Raw genomic sequence first — 24342 nt, forward strand, 5'->3', positions numbered from 1 at the left:
ACATTGTGTCCAACCATCATCCAATGGTTATCATTCATATGTTTCTTTCTGTAATTAAAAATACAATTTGTCAGTATGCGGGATTTGCTTGTACTGCAATGCTGGGAAAATGGGATTCAAATAATACTTGCACTGTCTGTAGTTTGCAGAACTGCACAATACAATACAGACTAACAAGCACAATGGCAGGAAAAATAATTATTGCAACTGTTTTGATTTGTTACAAGTACAGAACAAATTGCTATGCTTCTGTTTTTGCAAACAAATTAAATTTTATGATATACAAATAAGCAGATCGCTAAAAGCAATTGTTCAATGAAAATGTAGAAATTTGGGTGAAAAAAAAAGAATTCTCCACAAAATTCTAATTTTAAATGTGCTCAGTCGTCATATTTAGGAATTTGGACATCCTATTGATATATATGCCCTTCATTTTAAATGTTATTGTGTCTTATTTGATTTATATATGTACTTATTTAAATTTCTTGGGATGAGATGATCTCTTTCTACTGTACATCGCATTTTATTGAAATGACTGATAAAATATGATTAAATCTGTTCTTCAAAATTATCTTCTTCCTTCTGGGATGTTCCACCTATAAAATGCAAGCATATACAATATACCATATAATACAGTTTTATGATATTGTTATGAAGTTGAAGAATGACTTGGCCTCTTAATGATGTTCAGTTTTCTACTTCTTTACTTTGGTTGGCTGATGAGGCCTTACACTTCTCTCTAGTATTTCCCAAGGAATCCAACAATTTCATCTTGGTAAGCTACAGATTGTTCACTGAAAACCTAGGGGTCACCTTCAGTTTTTGGTGCTATTTTAGCCTGTGACACTCCAAGGTTGGCTTACTAATAGTGATGGGTGAATGTGACCCATTTCGTTTCATCAAAAATTTGCGAAACGCCAAAAATTTGTCAAAATGCATTGAAGTCTATGCACGTCCAATTTTTTAGTTCGATGCGGCACGTCAGATTTTTTTGTCGCACAGAAATTTTTTTCACCCATTGGAGTCTATTGGAGTCATTTTTCCAGCAAAGCTCTGCGAAAAATTTCGCTCATCACTACTATTGGTTATCCTACTTAATAACATACATTAGGGGGCACATTTACTTAGGGTCGAATATCAAGGGTTATCTAACCCTCGATATTCGACTGTGGAAGTTACATCCTTCGACTTCGAATATCGCAGTCGAAGGGTTTATCGATATTCGTTTGATCGAACCATCAAAGGAAAAATCGTTTGAACGATTCGAAGGATTTTAATCCATCGATCGAACGATTTTCCTTTGACCAAAAATTTGTTAGAAAGCCTATGGGGACCTTCCCCATAGGCTAACATTGAGGTTCGGTAGGTTTTACTTGGCGAAGTAGGGGGTCGAAGTTTTTTTTAAAGAGACAGTACTTCGACTACATAATAGTCGAACGGTTTTTAGTTCAAATCGTTCAATTTGAAGTCTAAGTCGTAGTCGAAGGTCGAAGTAGCCAATTCGATGGTCGAAGTAGCCAAAAAAATCAGTAAAAGTAAATGTGCCCCTAGGTATTTGCCAAAAGCAACAAACTAGAAAAGGCATGATTGCATGCACTGCTCCCTTCCCAAACACAAACAAAGACCATGTACATTACTTCCAGCTGAAGAATCCAGTGAAGGCCTATATTAACATAGAAGCACAGTAGATACTGCAGATCCTGGGGGGGGGGAATAAGGTATTAGGGGCCATGTGAAGAAATTTCTTGTAAAAACGCCTAATTTCCAAATTTTTGAAAAGCCTTCAAGTGATTTTGTTATAGGGCTTAGTAACTTCTAGTTAAGCCACTGTATATTAAATATATTCATTAGCTGAAATCTTACGAGAGTGCCCTTGGCAGAGGCTATTAATATCTGTATTTTCGGTGGGAAAAATGCCCAAATCTACGTTGGATGCAATTTGTGATCCCCCAAACACACATAAAAACATTGGCTATATTCATAACCATATATTCATATCCCAGGCCCACCTAATTGAAACCTGAATTGACAACATTAATTGAATCTTGACTGAAAGTCCTGCATTGATTACAGTGGGGACTTTTCTGGTTGCAACGCCTTGAATTTTTCCTTCTATTGAACACAGTGTTTACACTACACAATGAAAAAATGCTTTGCTGATTTATGGAGATTGTGAGATAATTGACCCAACTGACTATCAATTCAGTATTTCGATGGGCCAAATCAATTGCTATGAACAAAACTAAAATGTAAAATTGTCCAAGCCTTCAGGCATTTGATCAAGCATCTCAAACCCACAAAATAATGAAAGGTCTGAGCTATCCTATGCCTATTTCAGTGTTTTCTTTTCCTTTTTCTCTTTTTTGAGTTTTGTTCATGTATCAATATTGATCTAACTGAAGCTTTCCTGATTAGAATTAGCTTGCTATTTTTCAGGCTTTTTTTTTTGATTTGCCAAGTTTTAAGAAAAACTGAATCCTAACCCTTAGCCATTAAAAACGTAAGAGTTCTGAATGCAACCAGTGCCAACCTTAGGTGGGTTAAAAGGGGTAATCATGAGATAAAGAGGCAGAAGGGGCCCAAGAAAAAAAAAGGATGCAAGGAGAGGGATTATGGTGGATAAATGGGTGTGGATTTGGTAGATCGTGAGCAGGGTTTGGGGATAATGGTGAATGGCTGGATGGAATCCTGAATGCAATTTTGTTTTTCATTGGGCCCCAATCTAGTTGTTGTGAGGGCACATGGTGGCTAATAATTGGGGCCCACTGGAGGTGTGAACCTGGTAAGCTAATACCAAAGGGTCACATGATTAATGGTGCTAGCCTTGAATACAATAAACGAATGCCACAGGTCTTTTGTTCACAACTGATGGTGTTCCTCAAATTTTAATGCATACAGTAGATTCAGTGCAAATACTGAATAATTAAAATAAGATTCCTCTGAATCCACAAATTCTGTACTTGATGTGTCATTTGCCAAGATAATCTATAAATGTTTATGGATTGATCGTGATTCGGGGATTCATAGTCTTTTGTTTCTGTTCGTCATACTAAAATAGTGGCTACTAGCTCCAAAACTTTTATCTGTATTGTTTCAAGTCTTTTTTCCGACGTTTATTAATGGAAAAATTTGAACTAGTAACATCTTTTGGCCGAACACACATTTGCTAATAGATATTATATTAATTATTTTAAATAAAAGAATTAATCTAAACGTCTAAGTGGATCATTAGAGAATAAGACATTCTATAAAACAATAACAATAAAATTGTTTTTCAAATTCAAAATTCGACCCTTGATAAATCTGCCCCTAGGTGTGTGATTAGTCATATTAGGCAGTAAATAAAATGTGCTCTTACGGGGAAAATGTTATGTTCTAATATCATAAAACGATGCCAGCACAGTTAATCCCTAATAATAAGCACAAATTGGCAAGAAAACTTTTAGATATAGCTGCCTTGTAAATAGGTTGGTGATCACCTTTATTTATCACAGTCAAATAAAAATGTAATGATAATGTTTCATTTAGCAGAACTGAGGGTAGACCTGGTACCCACTGTTATATACAAATCTGCTATTATCCCAGCAATCATGGGTACTCCAGTATTCTACTCCAGGCTGAACATACTGGTAAAACACATTGTCCAATGAACATACTGGGGAAAGTCTTTGTAAGACTATAGCGCTGAACTGGTACATTAACTTTCTCCTGATCTTTAATATTTCTCCTGTCCTGCCATAATTTCTTAGGGCTCTAGCCATCTTCTGGTAAGTCATGATTTTACGATTTCCTTTCTTCTTGCCCCACAACTCTGCTAGCCTTTCTTTATTTTTAGAAACAAATTGGAAGATGCCATTAGCTTTATCCACCCACTGGATACAATTCCTCAAGTCTGGATCATGCAAAGCTTCATGGAGATACTCAAAGAGACGGAGCTTTTTACTCCCTGTTTTTTTTGAAAATATAAAGGTATTAGTGCTTACTATAATGGATTACAGATGTTGAAAACAAAACATTTTGTAAGTTTTTATTGCTGAATAAATCAGTGGCACCAAACTCGGGGAAGAAAATGCTATATGGCCATTTGCAACACGGAATACAATATGCAGCAAGGTCATTATTTATATAGAGCCATGTGAAAAGAGAATTGGAATAGGTTACAATACGCAGCTGCTATGAATACAATGGCCATTCAGTCTTTCAGCAGGTGTGTTTTTATATGGCTCTTTACATTTGTAATGTGATATACTCCAGACCAAGTGTTTTTATACATGTTAAGGAACTCCTAGGTAACATCCTCATACCATAGTCCAAATAAGGGGATGTATTATAGTATAAAATTACTGTTAAATAAGATTGTTTTACATAGTATTCATGGTTCTTGTGGATTATATTACAGAAATCTGAAAAACTATGGAAGCAATGTCTGTGTGGTCTCTTGGAACTTCCTGGAAGTCTCTAAAATTGGTATGAAGGCTATTGCCGACATCCCTTACATTTTAAAAGTCTAAAAAAAACTAAAAGCTAATGGCACATGAAGTTTATGATAGCCAGTTTAATAAGGCTTCTAAACTGTGGCCTTCTATCATAGAGTAAAAGATTCCTTTATCAAAAGATAACTGTCCCAAGGCTTTTTTCAGTAAAAAAATATAATTTTATTTAAATTAGCGTTAAAACTCAGATACATACTGACCCCACCAGGCCCACCGGAGGGTGCGAAACGCGTAAGGTGGGCCTGGTGGGGTCAGTATGTATCTGCGTTTTAACGCTAATTTAAATAAAATGATATTTTTTTACTGAAAAAAGCCTTGGGACAGTTATCTTTTGATAAAGGAATCTTTTGCATATAATTGCCTGAGAACTGGGGCGAGCCCCTTAGGCTTAACTAAGTTGGAAATCAGATGTGGACTCCCAATTGATGTATAATAACTTCTATCATAGAGTCCTAATATTATACTATCATGGTGTCATCTTGGTGATGTCAACAGAGGCAATATGGTAGATCCAATAAACACTAAGAAGCTTTTTTTCATTTGTTTGTTTTTAGGACACATTTTCATAAAAAGTACAGCAAGAGAATGTTGGGTATTTTCATGAGACTTTCATATAGGTCTGCACAGTTGTGAATACACAAGACCATCCTATTAAACATTTCAATCAGTTTTATTACATACTTTGTTAATTCTTACCGTGTTTTTGTGGAGGTGCACTGGGATGAACCATTTGTACAGTTTGTTCTTCTTGAATATTCGGCATGTTGTGATATAAAGACTCCTCATCATAGGGGTATGGAGTATTCATCTGCAATGGAAAATAAAATGACACAAATGACTATGTTTGTGTGCCAGTGGTAGGGAAATTTGATTGTAAAAGAGCTGCATAATATGTTGGTGCTAATTAAATATAGGATAGAAGTAGGAGCAAATATGGAAACGGCTCAATTTTTGACAGTAGTTTCAATACCATGAAAACTTTTGGCATTACAGTATCAATCAATCCTCCTATGGGAAATTTTTCAGAAGATGTTTTTCCTGCAAGTATCATAATAATGAAGTGTCCAGTAGCCTTACAGGCCTTGGGTCCACCCTACCACTGATAGTTAAAAATTAATCCACTCAATTATGGCCCAAAGTCCAAATGAACACTACATAAAAATGACAAGAAGCCTTCCAGACATGGAATGGGGGAATCTCTGTTTTTTTTCTTTTGCCTCCATGTGTCATCAGTCATAATCTACACAACTAAATACATTTGATACATTTTAATACAATTATATATGACCCATATCACAGGAATGTGTATGACATATGGTAAACCTTTTCCATCGGTTTTACCCCCTAGAGAGTAAAAGCTAACTTGAAGAAGAATTTGTAGTTATTAGAAATCACTTCTGATATCTGACTATCCAAATAACCTTCCAGCAAAAGAAGAATAGGGCAGATTCACTTACCACATGATCCCTCCAAGTGCAGCCTGTTGGGTCTCCATGTGAATATGTAAAACGGTTCTCACTGGTTCTCAGTGGAGAGTAGGGACTGAGAAAGGTGATGTAACTCTTACACTCTGCAGATACGTATATAGATTATTTCAAGATCTTTGCATTCACGCAAGTCATATATAAGGACGTGTGTCAGTAATGATAACATATTTTTCAACTCAAGTGGTACTCAAAACTAAGTTAGGCTTAGGAAAGGGGTTTACCTTGTGATCACTCTGCATATATTTGGCATAGATGCTGAGTATACAGTGGCACAGCAACCTTGTAACTTCAGAATGAATACTTAAAGGGATACTGTCATGGAAAAACATGTTTTTTCCAAAACACATCAGTAAATAGTGCTGATCCAGCAGAATTCTGCACTGAAATCCATTTCTCAAAAGAGCAAACAGATTTTTTTATATTCAATTTTCAAATCTGACATGGGGCTAGAGATTTTGTCAGTTTCCCAGCTGCCCCAGTCATGTGACTTGTGCCTGCACTTTGGATGGAATTACTTTCTGGCAGGCTGTTATTTCTCCTACTTAATGTAACTGAATCAGTCTCAGTGGGACTTGGCTTTTACTATTAAGTGCTGTTCTTAGATCTTCCAGGGAGCTGTTATCTTGTGTTAGGGAGCTGCTATCTTGTTACCTTCCCATTGTTCTGTTGTTAGGCTGCTGGGGACGGTGATATCACTCCAACTTGCAGTATAGAAGTAAAGAGTGATTGAAGTTTATCAGAGCACAAGTCACATGACTGGAGGCAGCTGGAAAATTGACAATATGTCTAGCCCCATGTCAGATTTCAAAATTGAATATAACAAAATCTGTTTGCTCTTTAAAAAATGGATTTCAGTGCAGAATTCTGCTGGAGCAGCACTATTAAATGATGCGTTTTAATAAAAACATGTTTTCCCATGACAGTATCCCTTCAACAAAAATGAAGGTTTCAGCACCAGTTTAATTTGATCTCTGAATTTCTGTATACTGTTAACTAAATCCTGCAGATGCCACAAGAGCTACTTTACATTGATTTTTTATTTTATTATTAATATTTTATTATTAATACATTGTATATATATGGTATAATTACTTGTTGCCTTGTTTTGTTTGCCCAATTGGTAATGGTTCAACTTGCAGTTTCTGCCTTTCATGACACTGCGTTATACATCTGATACCTTCCTTTCCCCTGCCATGATAGTTAGAGGAAATACTTTGCAATTGCAAGTAAAAAGCACAATGTTTTCTTAAAATAATTACTCTGCTGAATCAGACCTGACAGATTGCATACCCTTGTATTAATCCTCAGTTCTCTGTATGTGTGCAGAGTTGAACTAAAATGCTAAAATATCTTTATTTTATATACAGATCAGTCACAGTATGAGTTTAACAAGGGGCTATATAGTTCTGTAGTGTTTTCAGTATAAAAATATAAAAGTGTTCCTGTTTGCAATACTAAGGCATGTAGGTGACTATCATACAATCCATTCCTGTAATTGAGGGGGGTACCAGTGAGCAGGGTTGGGGGATTATGCAGGGATCCATTGTTTAGCGAAAGACTCAACTACCGTATATACTCGAGTATAAGACGAGTTTTTCAGCATCCAAAATGTGCTGAAAAAGTCTACCTTGGCTTATACTCGAGTCGCGGGCAGTAGCTGAGATTGCAGTCACTTTTAATCATTCCTATACCAACAGTTCGCTTGGGGAGAGACTGCTATATCACACAGCACCCTCTGTTGGTTATATGAAAGAATAACAGTGACTGCAATATCACACAGCACCCTCTGTTGGTTATATGAAAGAATAACAGTGACTGCAATATCACACAGCACCCTCTGCACATGGTAGTGGGACAGTGGGACAATGCACACAGTAATCCGTTTGGCAATTCTCTGTCACCATCAACTTTGCAAAGAAGTCTGGTTGATCGCTGGGGGGGTCGATTTGGCGGAATGTGCGCTGCTGGGAGACAGGGCTGTAGTTGTGTCTAGGCTTATACACGAGTCAATAAGTTTTCCCAGTTTTAGTAGGTAAAATTAGGTACCTCTGCTTATACTCGGGTCGGCTTATACTTGAGTATATACGGTAAGTAAAGTTTTCTTTGTAATGATTATTATTACTGCTCCAAGAGATTATTAGTGGTTTAAAGGGATAAAATGAAGACTTCTGCTTGGAAGGAAAGCTACCAAGGTACTTTATTGCCAATTGATTATCCACAACAGTGCAAGCTAGAACGGCATTTTTATTCTTTAGAATGCTTTTCCATACCTGAATAAACAGCTCTAGACACTGTCTTTGTTTGTTTAGGATGACAGCTGCCATATTAGTTTGCTGTGACACCACTTCCTGCCTGAGTCTCTTCCTGCTCGCTCATAGCTCTGAGCTCAGATTACAGCAGGGAGGGGAGGGGGAGAGGAGCAAATTGAGCATGCTCAAGCCCAAACCCTGGAGGTCTAACTGCTATTTTCTATTATATGAAATCATATCTTTTCATTTAAAGTGATCAGGTTATGCTGCTCAGACAGGGGACCAGTCAGGGGACCCATAGGTTAAGAATTTCTGAACTAACATCTAGCAATGAGATTTCTTGCATTCACTTTTCATTTTGTTTTGTGTAGAAATAACAGTAAAACTGCAAAAAAACAGCCTTTGTGTTTATTACCTTCTGGAGTCTGTAGCTCAACGGAATTTTCATGTAACACTTCCAGAAAATCTTCATATGCTTCTCCGAATAAATCATGTTCTTGACCATTCTAAAAAAAAAGTAATTTGTAGTTTGAAGCTATTCTATAATTACCTTTAGTCTACTAAAAAATGTATTTAAACTTTAATCAAACCCAAAAGGATTGTTTTGCCTCTAGTAAGGATTCATCATATCTATAGTGGAATTCAAGTACAAGATACTGTTTTATTTTTACAAAGAAAGAGAAAATAATTTTTAATTATAAAAATGGCCTTCACATACTGTAATTCTGAGCTTTCTGGATAACGGGTTTCCAGACAATGGATCCCATACCTGTACTACAAAGTTTGTTTTTAAAATAGATATGTATTTGGAGCTCTCACTGATATAAACTAGGAATGGTTTTATTATTATTAGTAGTATTATAAACGGTAAAATCAAAAAATTTGTATATTTGCAATTGGCTTTTGTTTATTTTATTGCACAAAAATGTCAGTTATCTGTTTTGATTTCCTCACAGCAGAAGAAACACCAAAAAATGTTACAGGAGCCTCGACTTCGTCTCTAGGGACGACTACCTCCTATATAACGAATCTGCATAAGCTTGTAACTACCGTAGACAAAGAAACCAATGTAAAATGAAAAAATTGTCGCAGAGACAAAAAAGTAACCAGAAGAAAAAAACGCCATTAGACTTTAATGCATTTGGGCAAAAAAGTCACAGAGACAAAAAAAAATCGCCAAGACAAAATTATCGCTGAGACCAGTGGCGGGCCAAGCCAACTAGGCGACCTGGGTGGCCACCGCGCTCCCCTCCACGATCTCCTCTGTGCTCCCCTCGGGATCGCTCGCGCGGACGTGCACGCTCCTGAAACCATTGTGCGCACACATGCGCACAACGCCGGAGGGGAGAGTGTCACAGCGCTGGAGGCAGAGCAAAGCACGGTGAGAGGTGGGGAAAGTGACTGAGGGGAGGGGAGGGAGGCGGGGGAAAGTGACTGGGGAGATGGGGTAAAGCGCTTGCGGGGAGGAGCAGCGAACATGGACTAGGGGTAGGCAAAAGTCAGGTACCTGCCCAGCGCCCACTCTAGGCAGGTGCCTCTTCTGCCTACCCCTAGTTCCGGCCCTGGCTGAGACAAAAAAGTCACCATAAGAAAAAATGCCCACTGACTTTACTGCATTTGGAGTGAGAAAACAATTGTCATGTGCGTGAAATATTGTTGTGCGTAAAAAAAAAAATTGACGCCCATTAACTTCAATGTGTTTTGCAAATTTTTCACTGTTTCTCAAATTTTTTCGGAGTTTCGCGAAATTTTCAGCAAACAGAACAGATTTGCTCATCACTAATAGTGAGATTTCACTAGAACTGTCACTGTCTGTGTTACCAGCACCACAAACAAAATCCTAGACAATATGTATATTTATTTACAGAGATCTTGTTTGGAAGTGCAGCAACTTTCGGTTGCTAGAGTACAAATTACCCTAGCCACCAGGTAGTGCCTTGAATGACAGTTTGGAATATGAATATGGGAGGGCCTGGAGAGGAAAAGAAAGGGGAGCCAGAAGAGGAAATATTTCAAAAACTATAAAAAAAAATTAAGACCAGTTGAAAAGTTGCTCAGAATTGCCCATTCTATAATACACTAAGAGGCAGATGTAAAAAACATGAAAACATCTTATACAAAACTGCATCAAGTAAAATCTGTCCAGGTCCTATAAAAGTCAGTGGGAGCTGTGCTCATCTTATTGGCCCATTTTTAATCCATAACAGACATTTAGTGGTTTTGAGATTTTTTTTCCCTAGTAATTGTCAGTAAAACTCAAATGTTTAGAGGTTTTAGAGATAATAGTATTTTTTTTAGCACATTGTTCAGCATTCTTTTCCATTCCTACTTTTTAAAATCTGTACTTTTAATAAATTCCATGGCATTCGTAGATTTAGGGTAGGACTCCACGAGTGTTTTCGGCACAATCCGACGCGCTGTGACAAAACGCAGCGTCTGCATCCGACAGTCGTGTAGTGTCGGATCAATGCTGCGACGCCATGCAAACATTCTAGTACTTACCTTATTTTTGTCGCATGCGACAAGTCGCATGCATTTTGTCGCATCGCGTCAGAATGCGCCGAAAACACTTGTGGAGTTTCAAAACAAAAAAGTTATTTGACCAGCCATATTTTATATACTGAACTTATTGCACCAGCCTACAGTTTCTGCTTCTCAATAGCAGCAATGATCCAGGACTTCAAACTTGTCACAGGGGGTCACCATCTTCGAAAGTGTCTGCAACACTCACATGCTCAGTGGGCTCTGAGAAGCTGTTGAGAAGCTAAGCTTAGGGGTCGTTGAAAATTATCAAGCAGAAAATGAGGTTTGTCTGTTATATAAGCTGATGCTACAGGGCTGATTATTAAATTCTGATGCAAGTTGCACTAGTTTCAAAGCAGACATGTAGTAGTAGTTATCTGTATTAATTACTAATCAGCCTTTTACATGTATGGGACTTGTTATCCAAAATGATTGGGACCTTGGGTTTCCGGATAATGGATCTTTCTGCAATTTGGATCTTCATACCTGAAGTCTACTAGAAAATCATGTAAACATTATATAAACCCAATAGGCTGGTTTTGCTTCCCCTAAAGATTAATTATATTTTAGATTGAATCAAGTAAAAGGAACTGTTTTATTATTACAAAGAAAAAGGAAATCATTTTTAAAAAATTGGATTATTTGGATAAAATGTAGTCTATGGGAGATAGCCATTCCGTAATTCAGACCTTTCTGGATAACATGTTTCCTGATAATGGATTCCATACCTGTATTGTGACATTTCTATTCTAAGTGTACAGTATATTGTGAGTCAGTCCTTAAGCTCAGTAAGTGACAGCAGCACAGAGCATATGCAGTGAATCAGTAGAAAAGAAGATGGGGAGCTACTGGGGCATCTTTGGAGTAACTGATCTTTCCTGCTAAAGGGCTGTGGTTGCCTTGAGTTGGTACATAAGCCCAAATCATAATGTACAACATTTCTACCTACTTCTTTAGTTAAGCTTTAGTTCTCCTTTAAAGCAAGAGCATGACTATACATAATATATATTTACATAATATAAACATATTAATTAATGATTAATATTTCACCATGTTCTGTATAAATACTGTTCTTGGAGTGATCCAAAGTCCTTCCCATACAAAATCAAATGATAGAAATACTAAATGTAGTAAATAACAGAAATAACTAATTCTAAAATGCCAAATATGCCCCATATTGAGAAAAACAATAGATTTTAACTTACCATTATCAATACTCAGTGCAGCTCTCTACAATAAATATTCAAAGGAGAGTTTATAAGAATTCATGATTAAAATATTGCTTCTTAGAAAATCTGGCATTTTTTAAAAAATTGTCAATGTTAATTAGTCAGAATCTACAACAAATCATTTCAAAGTGAAGAAAGAATGAGAGATAGGCAACTGCCCCTGACAGAATCAAACTGTTTTACCTTTGTTGAAGGGTTCCATAAAGGGAAAAAAATTAGGTAGTTGATATTTAAGCAGTTCTCATTTTTCTACGTCACTGAAATGTAAATTGTAACACAAAAAGGCCTTTAACACTTTATGTTCCTTACAACCCATAAGCAAATGAGGATATTATGTTATGGTTAACCTCAGTTTCAATGGGGTTATCCTTAAAATGGTAAGTGCCCAGGTTTGCATGATCAGTCACAGAAGCTTAGCGCACACACTAATGACACACAGGGGCAGATTTATCAAGGGTCGAATTTCGAAGTTGAAAATACTTCGAAATTCGACCATCGAATTGAATTACTTCGACTTCGAATATCGAAGTGGAAGTTTTTTTTCATTGAATTTGGCCATTTGCGGTCAAAGTAAAATCTTTCGATCGAACGATTAAATCCTTCGAACCGAACGATTCGAAGGATTTCAGCCGAACGATCGAACGATTTTTCTTCAAATTCTAAAAACTTAGAAAACTGCTCTAGAAGGTCCCCATAGGCTAATATAGCACTTCGGCAGGTTTAATTTGGCAAAGTATTGAAGTCGAAGTTTTTTTTAAAGAGACAGTACTTCGATTATCGAATGGTAGAATATTCTAACTATTTTACTTTGAATCGAATTCAAAGTCGTAGTATCCTATTCGATGGTCGAAGTATCCAAAAAATTACTTCGAATTTTAATTTTTTTACTTTGAAAATTCCCTCGACCCTTGATAAATCTGCCCCACAATGTTGCTTACACGTGAAACAATTTTGATCAGTTATCTATGCAATATCTAATTAATATACTACCTAATTTTTCCCTGTAGTTGATGTCTAGTTGACGCTGATGCCTCAAGCCCTACATATAGTCACTTTTTATTTACAACTACTCTTGTGTCAGCCCACGTTTGCCTGAAATTTCCATTATTTGATTATGTTCAGGATCAGGACAGTTGGTTACAATAGGAAGATTTTGTGCAGGGGTCAACCTGCCACATTTGAAATGGTGCAGGATCTAAATTTCCCAAGCAAACTTAGGTTTCTATGATTTGCTCTCCATACAAATTATTGGGGAGTCTGTTAGCTTACTACATGCCATTGCTGTGTTTAATGCACCACAATAACAGAGATGTCATAAAAAGATGCATGAACCTTTTGGGCAGTCTTAAGGGTTTGCTCTGCTATTTTAAATTTAGGGGGTTATTTATCAAAGTCCGAATTGATCAATATTTTCTGCTACAAACAAATCCGCTCAAGTTATTTACGCTTATTTATTATTACATATTCCCGAAAATTTGCTTTGCTCCAAAAAAACATTTTTCACCCAATTTGCATGATTTTTTTGAATTTTTCACCCGAAAAATCAGATTTTTGCACGAAACCCAGCGCACATCAAAAAATCATTGGGACTTCTGTCATTGACTTATATGCAACCTCGACAGGTCTGAGATGCTAGATTTTCTGATTCTGACTTTTCCATCCTCAGGGATTTTTGCATTTGTAGTTTAGTAAATTGCCCCCTAAAACTTACATTTGTTTACTGAAAATGTTATCCCAGTGCCAATCTTTTTGCTGCACCATGATGGAATATTTTATGTGAATTGATCAGTATACTCCCTTTTTAGCCTGAATTCAGTAAATAGGAGTGAACATACTATTTGGTAATTGAAAAATCGATGGTTTTTGTTGTTTCTTGGGCTAAACAGGGACATTCAAGCTACCCCATATATGATTCTTGCGAGGCAGATGGACTACCAGAACACAGATAAACAAAAGTCCATTAGCCCACACACTATTCATAGAACTCAATGAAAAGGGGTGGGGGGAGTATACTGCATATAAGAAGTAGCGATGGGCGAAAAATTTGCGAAATGTCACCGGCGTCTCGTTTTTGACGCCGGGAGAATTTTCGCGGCCGTTTCGCAAATTTATTCGCCGGAGGCGAATATCGCAAATTTGACACGAATTCGCGTCTAGCCCATCACTAATAAAAAGTTAAGTAAGATAAATATAGAATATAGATAGTTATCCTCCAGGACAATTTAACAAGCACAAAAGTGTAGTTTTATGAACACCAAGCACTCAAATCCACTCACTGAACTATAAAAAATTCAGGAATAGATTGTTGTAATTCCCCCAACTTTATCTTTTCAAGAATGTGGCTTACCTAATTATAAAAGGGTCCAGTACCAAACTACAAAAAGTCCAAACCTTTTATAACTTCATTTTAATGAATAAAGAAGACATTCTGAATGTAAATGGCACCTCTGTATTACAACACAGTACACATACACAAATCATTGTTTTAATACACATGTATTGGATGGCTTTTGTTATGCATGGGCATTTTTCATCTTTCACTCAGAAGACCAAATAGCAAAGATATCTCCCTACACCATCAAAATACAGACTATGAAATGAAAATAAATGATACGCCAGTCTGCCCACAAAGTGGCTGAGCTGATCAGAAGTTCCAACATTAGGCTTATTGTTATAGTTTGTTTGCAACTATCCGCTTTTACAATGATGTTAGTGTCATTCATGCAGGTGTCTTTGTCTGACATCACAGTGTTGAACTGCATTAAATATTGTACTTCTAATACTCCAGGTGGTCAGTCTCATTTAACTTCATACTGTATTTATCCCTGCATGTGACTGCTCCAGACAGTTTTAATTCAATTGTTTATGTGTAACTGCAGTCCATAATAATACATATTAAACAGTATCTGTTCCACTATTGTAAACATTATAAACACAGCTCGCAAATGTGTACTTACCTTGGAAACTCTATGCTTTTAACAAAAGATTTTTCTTTATCAATAAGGAGGCTCATGTGTACTGCAATGTCACATACAGTTTAGAACCAGTTACATTTAGGAAGTGCATGATCTGGGGATTTTAGAAAAAATAACTTGTTCTTCTTCCACGTGCCAGTAGACACATCCCAGTATTACATATAGTTATGCAAAAAAACATACACAGGTACTTGGTAAATATCCAACAAACACATACAAATGGGATGCTTTTTAGTGTGTTCCAATGAATATATTATAATGGGTTTTCTTGTTTAAATGAAATGTTAACCTTTAAAAAAGACTCATGAAAAATTGTCCAAAGTGGCTATTCTAAGCGCGTTTGCCATTTACATTTGTTTTTTTTGTTTTTTTAAATACAGGTATGAGACCTGATATCCAGCATGCAGCGACCTGTTGTTTTCAGGATGACGGATCTTCTTGTAATGTGGAAGTCTAAATATAATGTAAACATAACCCAGATAGGCTGGTTTTGCATCCAATAAGGATTAATTATATCTTAGTTTTATTATTACACAGAAAAAGGAAATCATCATGGGGATCTGATGTGTAAAAAGCATTGGGCAAATACTTTTATGGCAAAATTTAAGCTTGCAAAGACAATGTTAAAATAATGAAAAAAAGTAACATTTCTGGTGTCAGTATCTCTTTAAGCCTCTCCACATAGTTAACTTGTGGGCTGTTTCTTTTCATTTAGCTGCCAGAGCCTTCCAAGTGTATAATAAAAGCAGCCTGAGAAGCTTGTGCTCAGCATCGGACTGGGGGGTGCTGGGCCCACCGAGGCCACCACATCTGGGCCCCCCACCACCACCCCCGGAGCCCCTTTCCCCAGCCGCAAATCTCCCTCTGTTCCGCTTACTACCCCTTCCGGTGGGGGGTTGGGTAGGTCATGAAGAAGACCAGGAGCTGCAGGCTGTTAAGAGTGGGTCTGGGCTGGTGGGGCCAACGACCCTGCTTGTGTTTGTTTCTATTGGGGATATGCTGATAAAGACAAACTAGCAGGCACATCTCTTCAGTACACAGACATGGAAAAGAGATACATTGATGGAAAATATAAGCAAATTCAGGTAATTTATGATGTCCCAGTCCCATATTGAAATGTGTTTATTTTGAGGGTTAGAGTGTTTTTGAAATCCTGACCATATAATTACTCAAATAAAAGTAAACAGCTTATTTTGTGTTCATTGTATTATAGATCTGAAATACATTGGTCCGTCTCAATAAATTTTGTCTTTTAAAGTGTATTCATGTGTATCCAAGATAACATAAAACTAAAGTGGCCACTAAGTCTTTATACTTGCAGGCTATGAGGAAGTATCAAGCTGGTTAACTTTGTTATGTTCTTCCTCTTTTTTTTTGAACTCCCCATTCTTAGAAGTGAAAATGGCAATAAAACATTGTAAATGTGACCTTCCTTTAGAGTTTCACTGACTGACTGGCTTTGAAAGAGTTGCAGGTTAAAGGATTTTATTATATGTAATCATGCCTTTGCATTTACAGGGTTGGATTTGAAATCTATCAACTATAACAATAAAGTGAAACCTGAAAACCCACAATTATTCCATTTACATTGAAATGACGTTGATTATCTAACACGGACTGGCACACAACTCATTGTTTAAGCTTTCGTTGTTGTTTTAGGGAAATGTAAAATGGATTCTACAATATGTCATCTGCTGCAGAATTCTTTCGCAAAATGGTTGGAGGGGACGTTTACCTACTCTCTAAAGTGGTGAACTCAAACTGAATAAGAGGTTTCTACAAAGGAGTCAGTCAAGCAAGCCCGGACTGGCAATCTGTTGGTTCTGGCAAATGCCAGAGGGGCTGCTATAAGGTGCCATAGAAAGTCAGTATTTAGTGGGCTGGTGGAGGCTGATTGGGCCTCTGTGTACCTGAAATGCCAGGGCCTATTTTAATTCTCAGTCCGGACCTGCAGTCAAGTCATCCAAATTAAGAGAGAAAGGGAATGTAGATGAGAATATTTAGAGAACATTTATGGAATCTTTAAAAAACACACAGAACATTTTAAAAACTGGAATATCATTTTGCCCATTTACACTCGTTTGACATACCAGGTACAAACCAAACGTATGAATTGTAAAAGATTTTGAGATAGATGTGAAGCAAATAGACTGATGGATCCTGTTGAGCAATTGCATTTATATTAGGGAATAAAATATTATTGGCCAGAGATGCACCCTTTGTATACCCTCAAATCAATCAAAGGGCTGCTGTTTGTAATTAATAAGGCAACTGTTGGTCCATATCCTTCTGTAGCTTTACATCTGTCCCTTTTACAATAAAACCAGGCACCAAAATGGAAACCACATTTGCCTGCATTTGTAACATAGCATGTAACATTTTTGTACATTTCAGGAAAGGCCCCTTCACCCATACTTTTTAAAGTGTGTATAATCTCAGTATCTAATGGGCTATTCCCCATAAAATTGTTTGATGAGTTTTGAAGAACGATTCACAGAACCATGAATGGAAGATACTATAGTTTTCTTTAACTTATCTTTTATATGTACAATTTACAAAGACTCTTCACAAGAGCACGTCTCCTAGAAAGAGAAGGAAACAAACTACCTGAGGTACAATTGCCACTCAGTAAACACTCCAGCTATTTTGCTACACATGGTTTCAGCAGTATCTTGGTAAATCTATTTATATCTACTGTTCCCTTTCAGTAGCCTTATGATTTGATCAGTTGATGAACTCTATTCCTGTTTTGCAGATTCAAGCAAAGAAGGCGATTTCACCCCCTGTTCTCTTACTGGATTTCACCCCAGTAGTAATCAAACACAAATGTTTTTAATTTTGTAATTTGCATGATACCTAAACCACCAACAGAACTTAAAGCATTCCATACTTCCTCTTGGCAAGATGGTTAACTAAACAGTAATACTGACCATTTATAAATGTTACCTGTGTCTTTTCTAGGTAAGTAAATAAATATGTTCCTTGTTCAACCCCACCAAGCATTGCTGGCAATCAGAAGCCTATCAACAATATTTTTAATATATATTACTAATATTATAAGTTGGAATTAATTCTGTTTATTAAAGAGTAAAAACAAAACATCATAGTTTACCAGAGGAATATTTCACAACTATATTTTAACCTCAACACTGACCCTGATGACCAGAAAGTTGCAAGCAGAGAAGTTAATATAAAGGTGAAATGAGGCTGCTTAATTCCAGTCTATATTTCACTGCTGCCATATCCCATTGAATTAAACTTGGTCCCACAATCTCAATTTTCTAACGGCAGCTTCCTGTATGTCTTCTACTCCATCCAGACCCCTAATATCCTACACTGCTTTACACAGCAGAGCTTCAATGAGCAAGGATCTTCTGTCTATATCAGTTGCACGCTCCTTATACAGTTGTGTTGCAACCTTCTCTGTGACTTTCTAACATGCTAATGGTCTGCTTAAACTGTGCAGCTCACAATGCCGTACATTTTGCCATTAAGATGCTGATTAACTATGACTTTCCAAACTGAGGTGCCCTAACAGAGGCTTTCTTTGCTGTATTCTAATGCTGGCCCAACTTTAACTGGTTTAGTGTGTGTTTATTAGTTAGCAACAGGGACATTTGTAGTGTAAGGGGTAGAGAAAATGTAATAAATATATTTTATGTAAATTATTATCATTGCTAAAAATCACCTTTAGGAGGTTCTAGAGAAGGTTCTCCTTTTTTACATTTAAGAGGGGAATCAACTAGCTAATCTATATAAAGGGGAGAGCAGTTTTTCTTTTATTATAGATTAGCAAGGGGTAAGGAGGGGGCTGGCACCTCTGCATTACTGTGCCAGTCTATGTATAGGGAGCTGGGACTAGATAGGTCCTATTGCCACATAAAGGACACCCAGAATACAAGCTGTCATTTGTGGCAGCCAAGCAGCCTGGTAATCCTTGTACAGTTTTCATGATATTATTCTTGAACAAACTGAAACTGGAGAAGCTCTGCTACTGAGTCTTTTTTCCCCAACCATGAAAAAGCTTTTGAACACATCTGTCACGGCCGGCACCCAATACCAGAACAAATGCCAAGGACCCTGGTCTCGGCTTGGCTTCACCAGTAGTGTGACCACCTTTGGGCTTCGGGAGGAGCCCTCAACTTACTTGGGTGCCACCTGGACTTAACGAGGGGTACAAGGCGAGGAGTTCTGGCAGGCAAAGGGGCACGACCGGATAGCAAGAGTCTTTGGGCAGAAGGTCAAGGACAAGGCGTCAGGTGGAAACGGAACCGACCGGATCAGGACAGGCAGATAACAGAATCGTCAGGCAGGCAAGGGGTCAAAACCAGATAATCAGACAGACTGATAAGGCAGAAGGATGGTCAGACAGGCTGGGTCGAGGCAAGCGGATATCAGAATCGTCAGGCAGGCAAGGGTGAAACCAGGTTGTCAATCAAAGGGTTAAGCAGGAATCATTTTCATAGGCAGGCAAGGGTCAGAATACAGAATGCAGAGTAGTCAGGAACAGGCAGGGTCAAACACGGATAATCAGTCAGGATAGCAAATTCAGGAACAGGTAGCAAAAGCTCAGGAAACCTCAGGATATGATCCTATAACAGGCATTGGCTACAGGTCTGAATGGGCCTTACATAGGGATCCAATTGGCGCCAAAACATACGCAATTTTGCGCCGTTGCGCGCTGGCGCAATCACGCCAGCGCGCCTGCGCCTTTAAGAGGCGCGCAGGCGCGCGTCCTAGTAATCAAAGATGGTGCCAGCAAGGGCAGGATAGGAGCGGCGCAGCGGGCGTCCACGCGGCGTGGACCCCGCTGCCCACTAGACCACCAGGGTAAGTTTCTTACAACATCTTTCAGACATGGGAAAAAATTTGGTGTCGTTGTTCCTGCAAACGCACTACTGGGATCTGAAGGATATGCTCAGTGTCCCACAATGTGCCTCTGTACAACCCAATATGCTAATGTACAGTGCAAGTCGTTTTTTTGGTGGTCCCAGACTCAATATATTATAGAGTATTTTCTCAGCAGAGTAGTAGCCCTGTCCAGCCACGAACCTTCCAAATCAGCTTAAAAATAAACTATGGAGAACCACAGCGAATTCATTGTATTTTTATTTCTCACAAAATGTTTCGGATATAAATATCCTTCATCAGGTGATTGATGAAGGATATTTTTGATGAAGGATATTTATATCCGAAACATGTTGTGAGAAATAAAAATACACTAAATTCGCTGTGGTTCTCCAGACTTTATTTTTAAGTTAATGTACAGTGCACAAGGGCAGAGCAATGTTTTTTTTAATCTCTAACATATTTCAAACCACATGGGCATTCAGCAACACAAGTCATATACTATATTGATACATAGGCGAAGGTCCTACTATGGCACCATTTTGTGGGTTAGAGTCAAATACAAGTTAAGGTTTTGAGGTTTAGGATCAGGTGCGGCTTGAGTTTTTTCCTGACCCGTACATCACTAAACACCATGGATTCTGTGGATGAAATGCTACATATTTTTTAGTTGCTTCATTTATTTTGCCATCACAGCACCTTTAAAAGGCGAGCATGAATGAATGATTCACTTTCACAGAAGTAGTGAGAATAGTTCACCAACCAATGGGAGCATGAGAGAAACTATACCAACAGCAAATGGAAAGAGAAAAATCTAACAAACTTTCAGAAATGTATTAATAAAAGTAGTTCTTCTTTTTTTAAGGACTTGAAACTTACTAGCGCAGCAATATCTAAGTGTACGCCCAAGTCTACAGTTTCTCACATATGAAGCAGATTTTTTGCATTGTTATTATTATTGTTTTTAACAACATACAAGAAGAGGGCCTTGCTCATAAGAGCTTGCAATCTAATATTTCTTCACAGTGAAAACACATTTATTGTTAGTTACCTTAATTATGCAATTGATATATTTATATTGTGGCATCGATGGACCTAACCATTAGGATATTGGTGATTATATTGCTGCAATGGGCTTGGGGAAACACAGAACCACTGGCAGTTGCTTCCTATTTTAGTGCATGGGAATCACTTTACATCTGGTACACCGGAATGAGTGCTTTAAAATAATGGTGGTATTATCATTCTCTTATGATGTGTTCCACAGGCTCAAGCACAGCAGATAGCAATGCCCAGATAAGGGATGGTTTATGGTGTTTTCATTATTACATTTTACCCGAGAAGAAAAGAAAATGGCAGATGTGTCAATGAATTAAAATTGAATTGATTTGATCTACACAACATACTTAACATATGGAATGTGAAATATATTTTTTTATTTCTGATACAAAGGGGGTTATTTATCAAAATACGAATTTATCTCATTATTTTCTGAACTATACTTCGACCACATCCACATGGGTTATTTCCCCTTATTTATCAATACATTTTCCTGAAAATGTATTTTACGGGGGGAAAAAAACAAAAAATTGGGAAATATTCAAATCAGACAATTTATTTTAATTTTCTGCCCAAAAACTCCCAAAACCACAAAATCTTCGGATTATTGCACGAAACCCAGCGCAGATCAGAATATCTTTGGGACTTCTTCCATTGACTTATATACAACCTCGGCAGGTATGAGATGCCGGATTTTCGGATTCAGACTTTTTCCATCCTCGGATATAATAAATCCTGAAAAAAAAATTTTCACTAAAAATTCGGATGTTATAGTAAAAAAAACCCTCAAATTTGGGTTCGAACTTTCAATCGAACTTTAATAAATAACCCCCAAAAAGTAATTAAACAAAAAAGGAGACATTGGTGGATTGCATAGGTATTAACTCCAAGTAGATTGGTAGGACCACCTTAGGCTTCAATTATAGCTGCAAGTCTTTTGGGTTAAGTCTCTGCCATCTTTGTCCTTTCTTCTTGGTGAAATTCCACATTCATACATACTATGCTCAGGTTGGATGGGAACAAGCCTTGGTTTTTAAGTGGACGGTCTTCATTAGATTTAGGTTCTAGTATTGTTCTTGGTATGTGTTTAAGGTCAACATCCTGAGATCAACCCCCACCCCAGTCTCAGGTCTCACACTCTGCTCACGATCATGACCAATTTTCCATTCCATGCCAATGAAATGCATCCACACAACATGATTCTTAGTTGGTAAGCAATGTTGGCTTTCTGCCAGACATAAATGGTTATTTACAATTCACAGGGTTGGTTGCAATCTTGCAAAATGCCCACAGTCATTATGCTGAAAAATGTGATTCATTAATTATTAAGTTAATTCAGCAAACGTGTGCCTAAAGAACCAGGCACAGATGGGATGTCAACCCTGAATGCTGGAACTGCACTTTTTCGGCCCACCCACTTTTACGTAGCTATCAAGTTGTTGATTAAACTGTGACAATAATCAGTGTTTCAACGCAACTTAGTCACTGCTACTTTTTGTATATCAATATTTTTGTCATTTAAAATTTACAATAAAACTTATATTTTGAAGTACAAATTTTAACAATATAAAAAACCAAAAATAAAACAATCAGAAGTCACTGCTGTGACTAATAAACAGAGCTGAACATACAGGACCAGAACTAGGGGTAAGCAGAAGGGGCACCTGCCTAGTGTGCAATGATGGGGGGGCCAGGCAGGTACCTGTTAAAGGGTCTTTTGCCTACCCCTAGTGCAAGTTCACTCCCCTCTGCCACTCTCCCCTCCTTTCTGCCTCTCTCCCCCTGCCGCTCACCTCTCTGGTACGGCACATGCGCGCCATTGGGTGGTCATGGTGGCCAGCCAATGTTGCCCAGTTGGCTTAACCAGCCATGTGAACATATTTTTTGCCTAATGTTTTAATCAGGAAAATAATTATGGTAGTTGCTATTTCTTGACCCGAACAGGGCAAAGAGTAAAACTGAAACTACTCCATATTTGATCCTTGCAAGGAAAATAATTTACCAGTGCCCAGATAATCCCCCTGCATAATGGACTTCTATTTCTCTGTGCTTGTGTCACATGACTTTTGTCATTTCTGGACTTTGTTGATTTACTAAGAAAGAGAAAAATTGCCAGTGCACGTTTTGCCTTTAAAAATAATTATTACAAAAAATGAGGTGTTAGTACCACACTTTGGCCAAAATATGTAAGCTCGCGTTCCACATCAAGGCCCCTCATTGTACGTGAGTCCTAAACTATTTGTGAGCATTCTACGTTTGCAGTGCTTTTAAAGGAACAGTTCAGTGTAAAAATAAAAACTGGGTAAATAGGCTGTGCAAAATAAAAAATGTTTCTAATATAGTTAGTTATGCTGGAGTGAGTGGATGTATAACATCTTTGGCTAACTAACTATATTAAAAGCATTTTTTATTTTGCACAGCCTATCTATTTATCCAGTTTTTATTTTTACACTGAACAATTCCTTGGAAATCAAGTCCACCAGCAACCAATGTGACTGAGTAGTAAGACCATTGGAAGACTTATTTTTCTCAAAGTTGTACATCAAGAGGAGCTCACAATATGAGCCAAATGCTGATATAAAAAGGTTGTATGTGTCTGTATGCAAGATCAGTCAAATATCTACCAGTCTTCCAATACTGTATGTTGATTTTCAGCATATTATGTGTTTGTATCAATGAGAAATATTAGAATGTGGGAAAATGAGAAGCTGCTAATGCCACAAAATAACCCCTGCCCTTTTGTTACAAAGCCTGAAAGAATATGTTTGACAAATAGTCATAGAAATTTACCACAACACTTAGCATTCCAAAAAATCAGTTCAGGGAACAAAGAAAGAATGATAAAAGTATATCTTTCATGCAAATAGGTGGCAGCTGCGAGTGGTAATATGAAAATGTGACACGTCTTTATTCAATGTATATTGTGGCTTTAGGGGAATACAGAATGGAACTGGCTAAATGCAAAGAAAGTTTTCTCATTCAGCAAACACTACTAGTGCATGTGATGAGGTTGGACCTGAAGAAACTAATACAAAGGGTATTTTAAATAAGACCATGTGATTTAGGAATCCCTTTAAGCATCCAATTGCATCAATGCATGTTAACTGGCACAGTGCTTCCATCCAGTATCATTGTACCATAATAAAGCCAATGTGGGTACTGTAAGGGTGGGTGACCACAGTGCTGGGCTTGGGATATTTATCTTTCTTTTACTGAAAGGGACATGAGCCTTTAGTTATTGTGTTGTTCTAGACCAGTGGTCCCCAACCAGTAGCTTGTGAGCAACATGTTCTTCATCAACCCATTGGATGTTGCTCCCAGTAGCCTCAAAGCAAGTGCTTATTTTTTAAATCCTAGCCTTGGCAGTGACCTATCTAGATGTTGCTGGGACCCACAGCAAATTATTTTTCAGGGCCCCAAACTGTCTAGAGGTTGACCTCTTTTAGCAATATTTATTGAAGTTGTATTTTATTAGGGCC

General features: G+C 37.6%; 1 protein-coding gene across 1 annotated transcript; it reads right to left on the reverse strand.

Annotated features, from left to right (window-relative positions):
* Window positions 1-426: 426 nt before the first annotated feature.
* spic.S (Spi-C transcription factor S homeolog) lies at window positions 427-11984 on the reverse strand (the record flags this gene model as incomplete). The annotated part of the gene is given in 7 exon segments (NM_001093508.1): window positions 427-462; window positions 2040-2050; window positions 3270-3946; window positions 5190-5301; window positions 5951-6063; window positions 8645-8735; window positions 11958-11984. Coding segments are annotated over 2 exon segments (489 nt in total). The 5' UTR covers window positions 5257-5301; window positions 5951-6063; window positions 8645-8735; window positions 11958-11984.
* Between the last annotated feature and the right edge of the window lie 12358 nt (window positions 11985-24342).

The sequence above is a fragment of the Xenopus laevis genome, chromosome 3S (assembly GCF_017654675.1).
Source record: "Xenopus laevis strain J_2021 chromosome 3S, Xenopus_laevis_v10.1, whole genome shotgun sequence".
In the NCBI taxonomy this organism is placed as follows: domain Eukaryota; kingdom Metazoa; phylum Chordata; class Amphibia; order Anura; family Pipidae; genus Xenopus; species Xenopus laevis.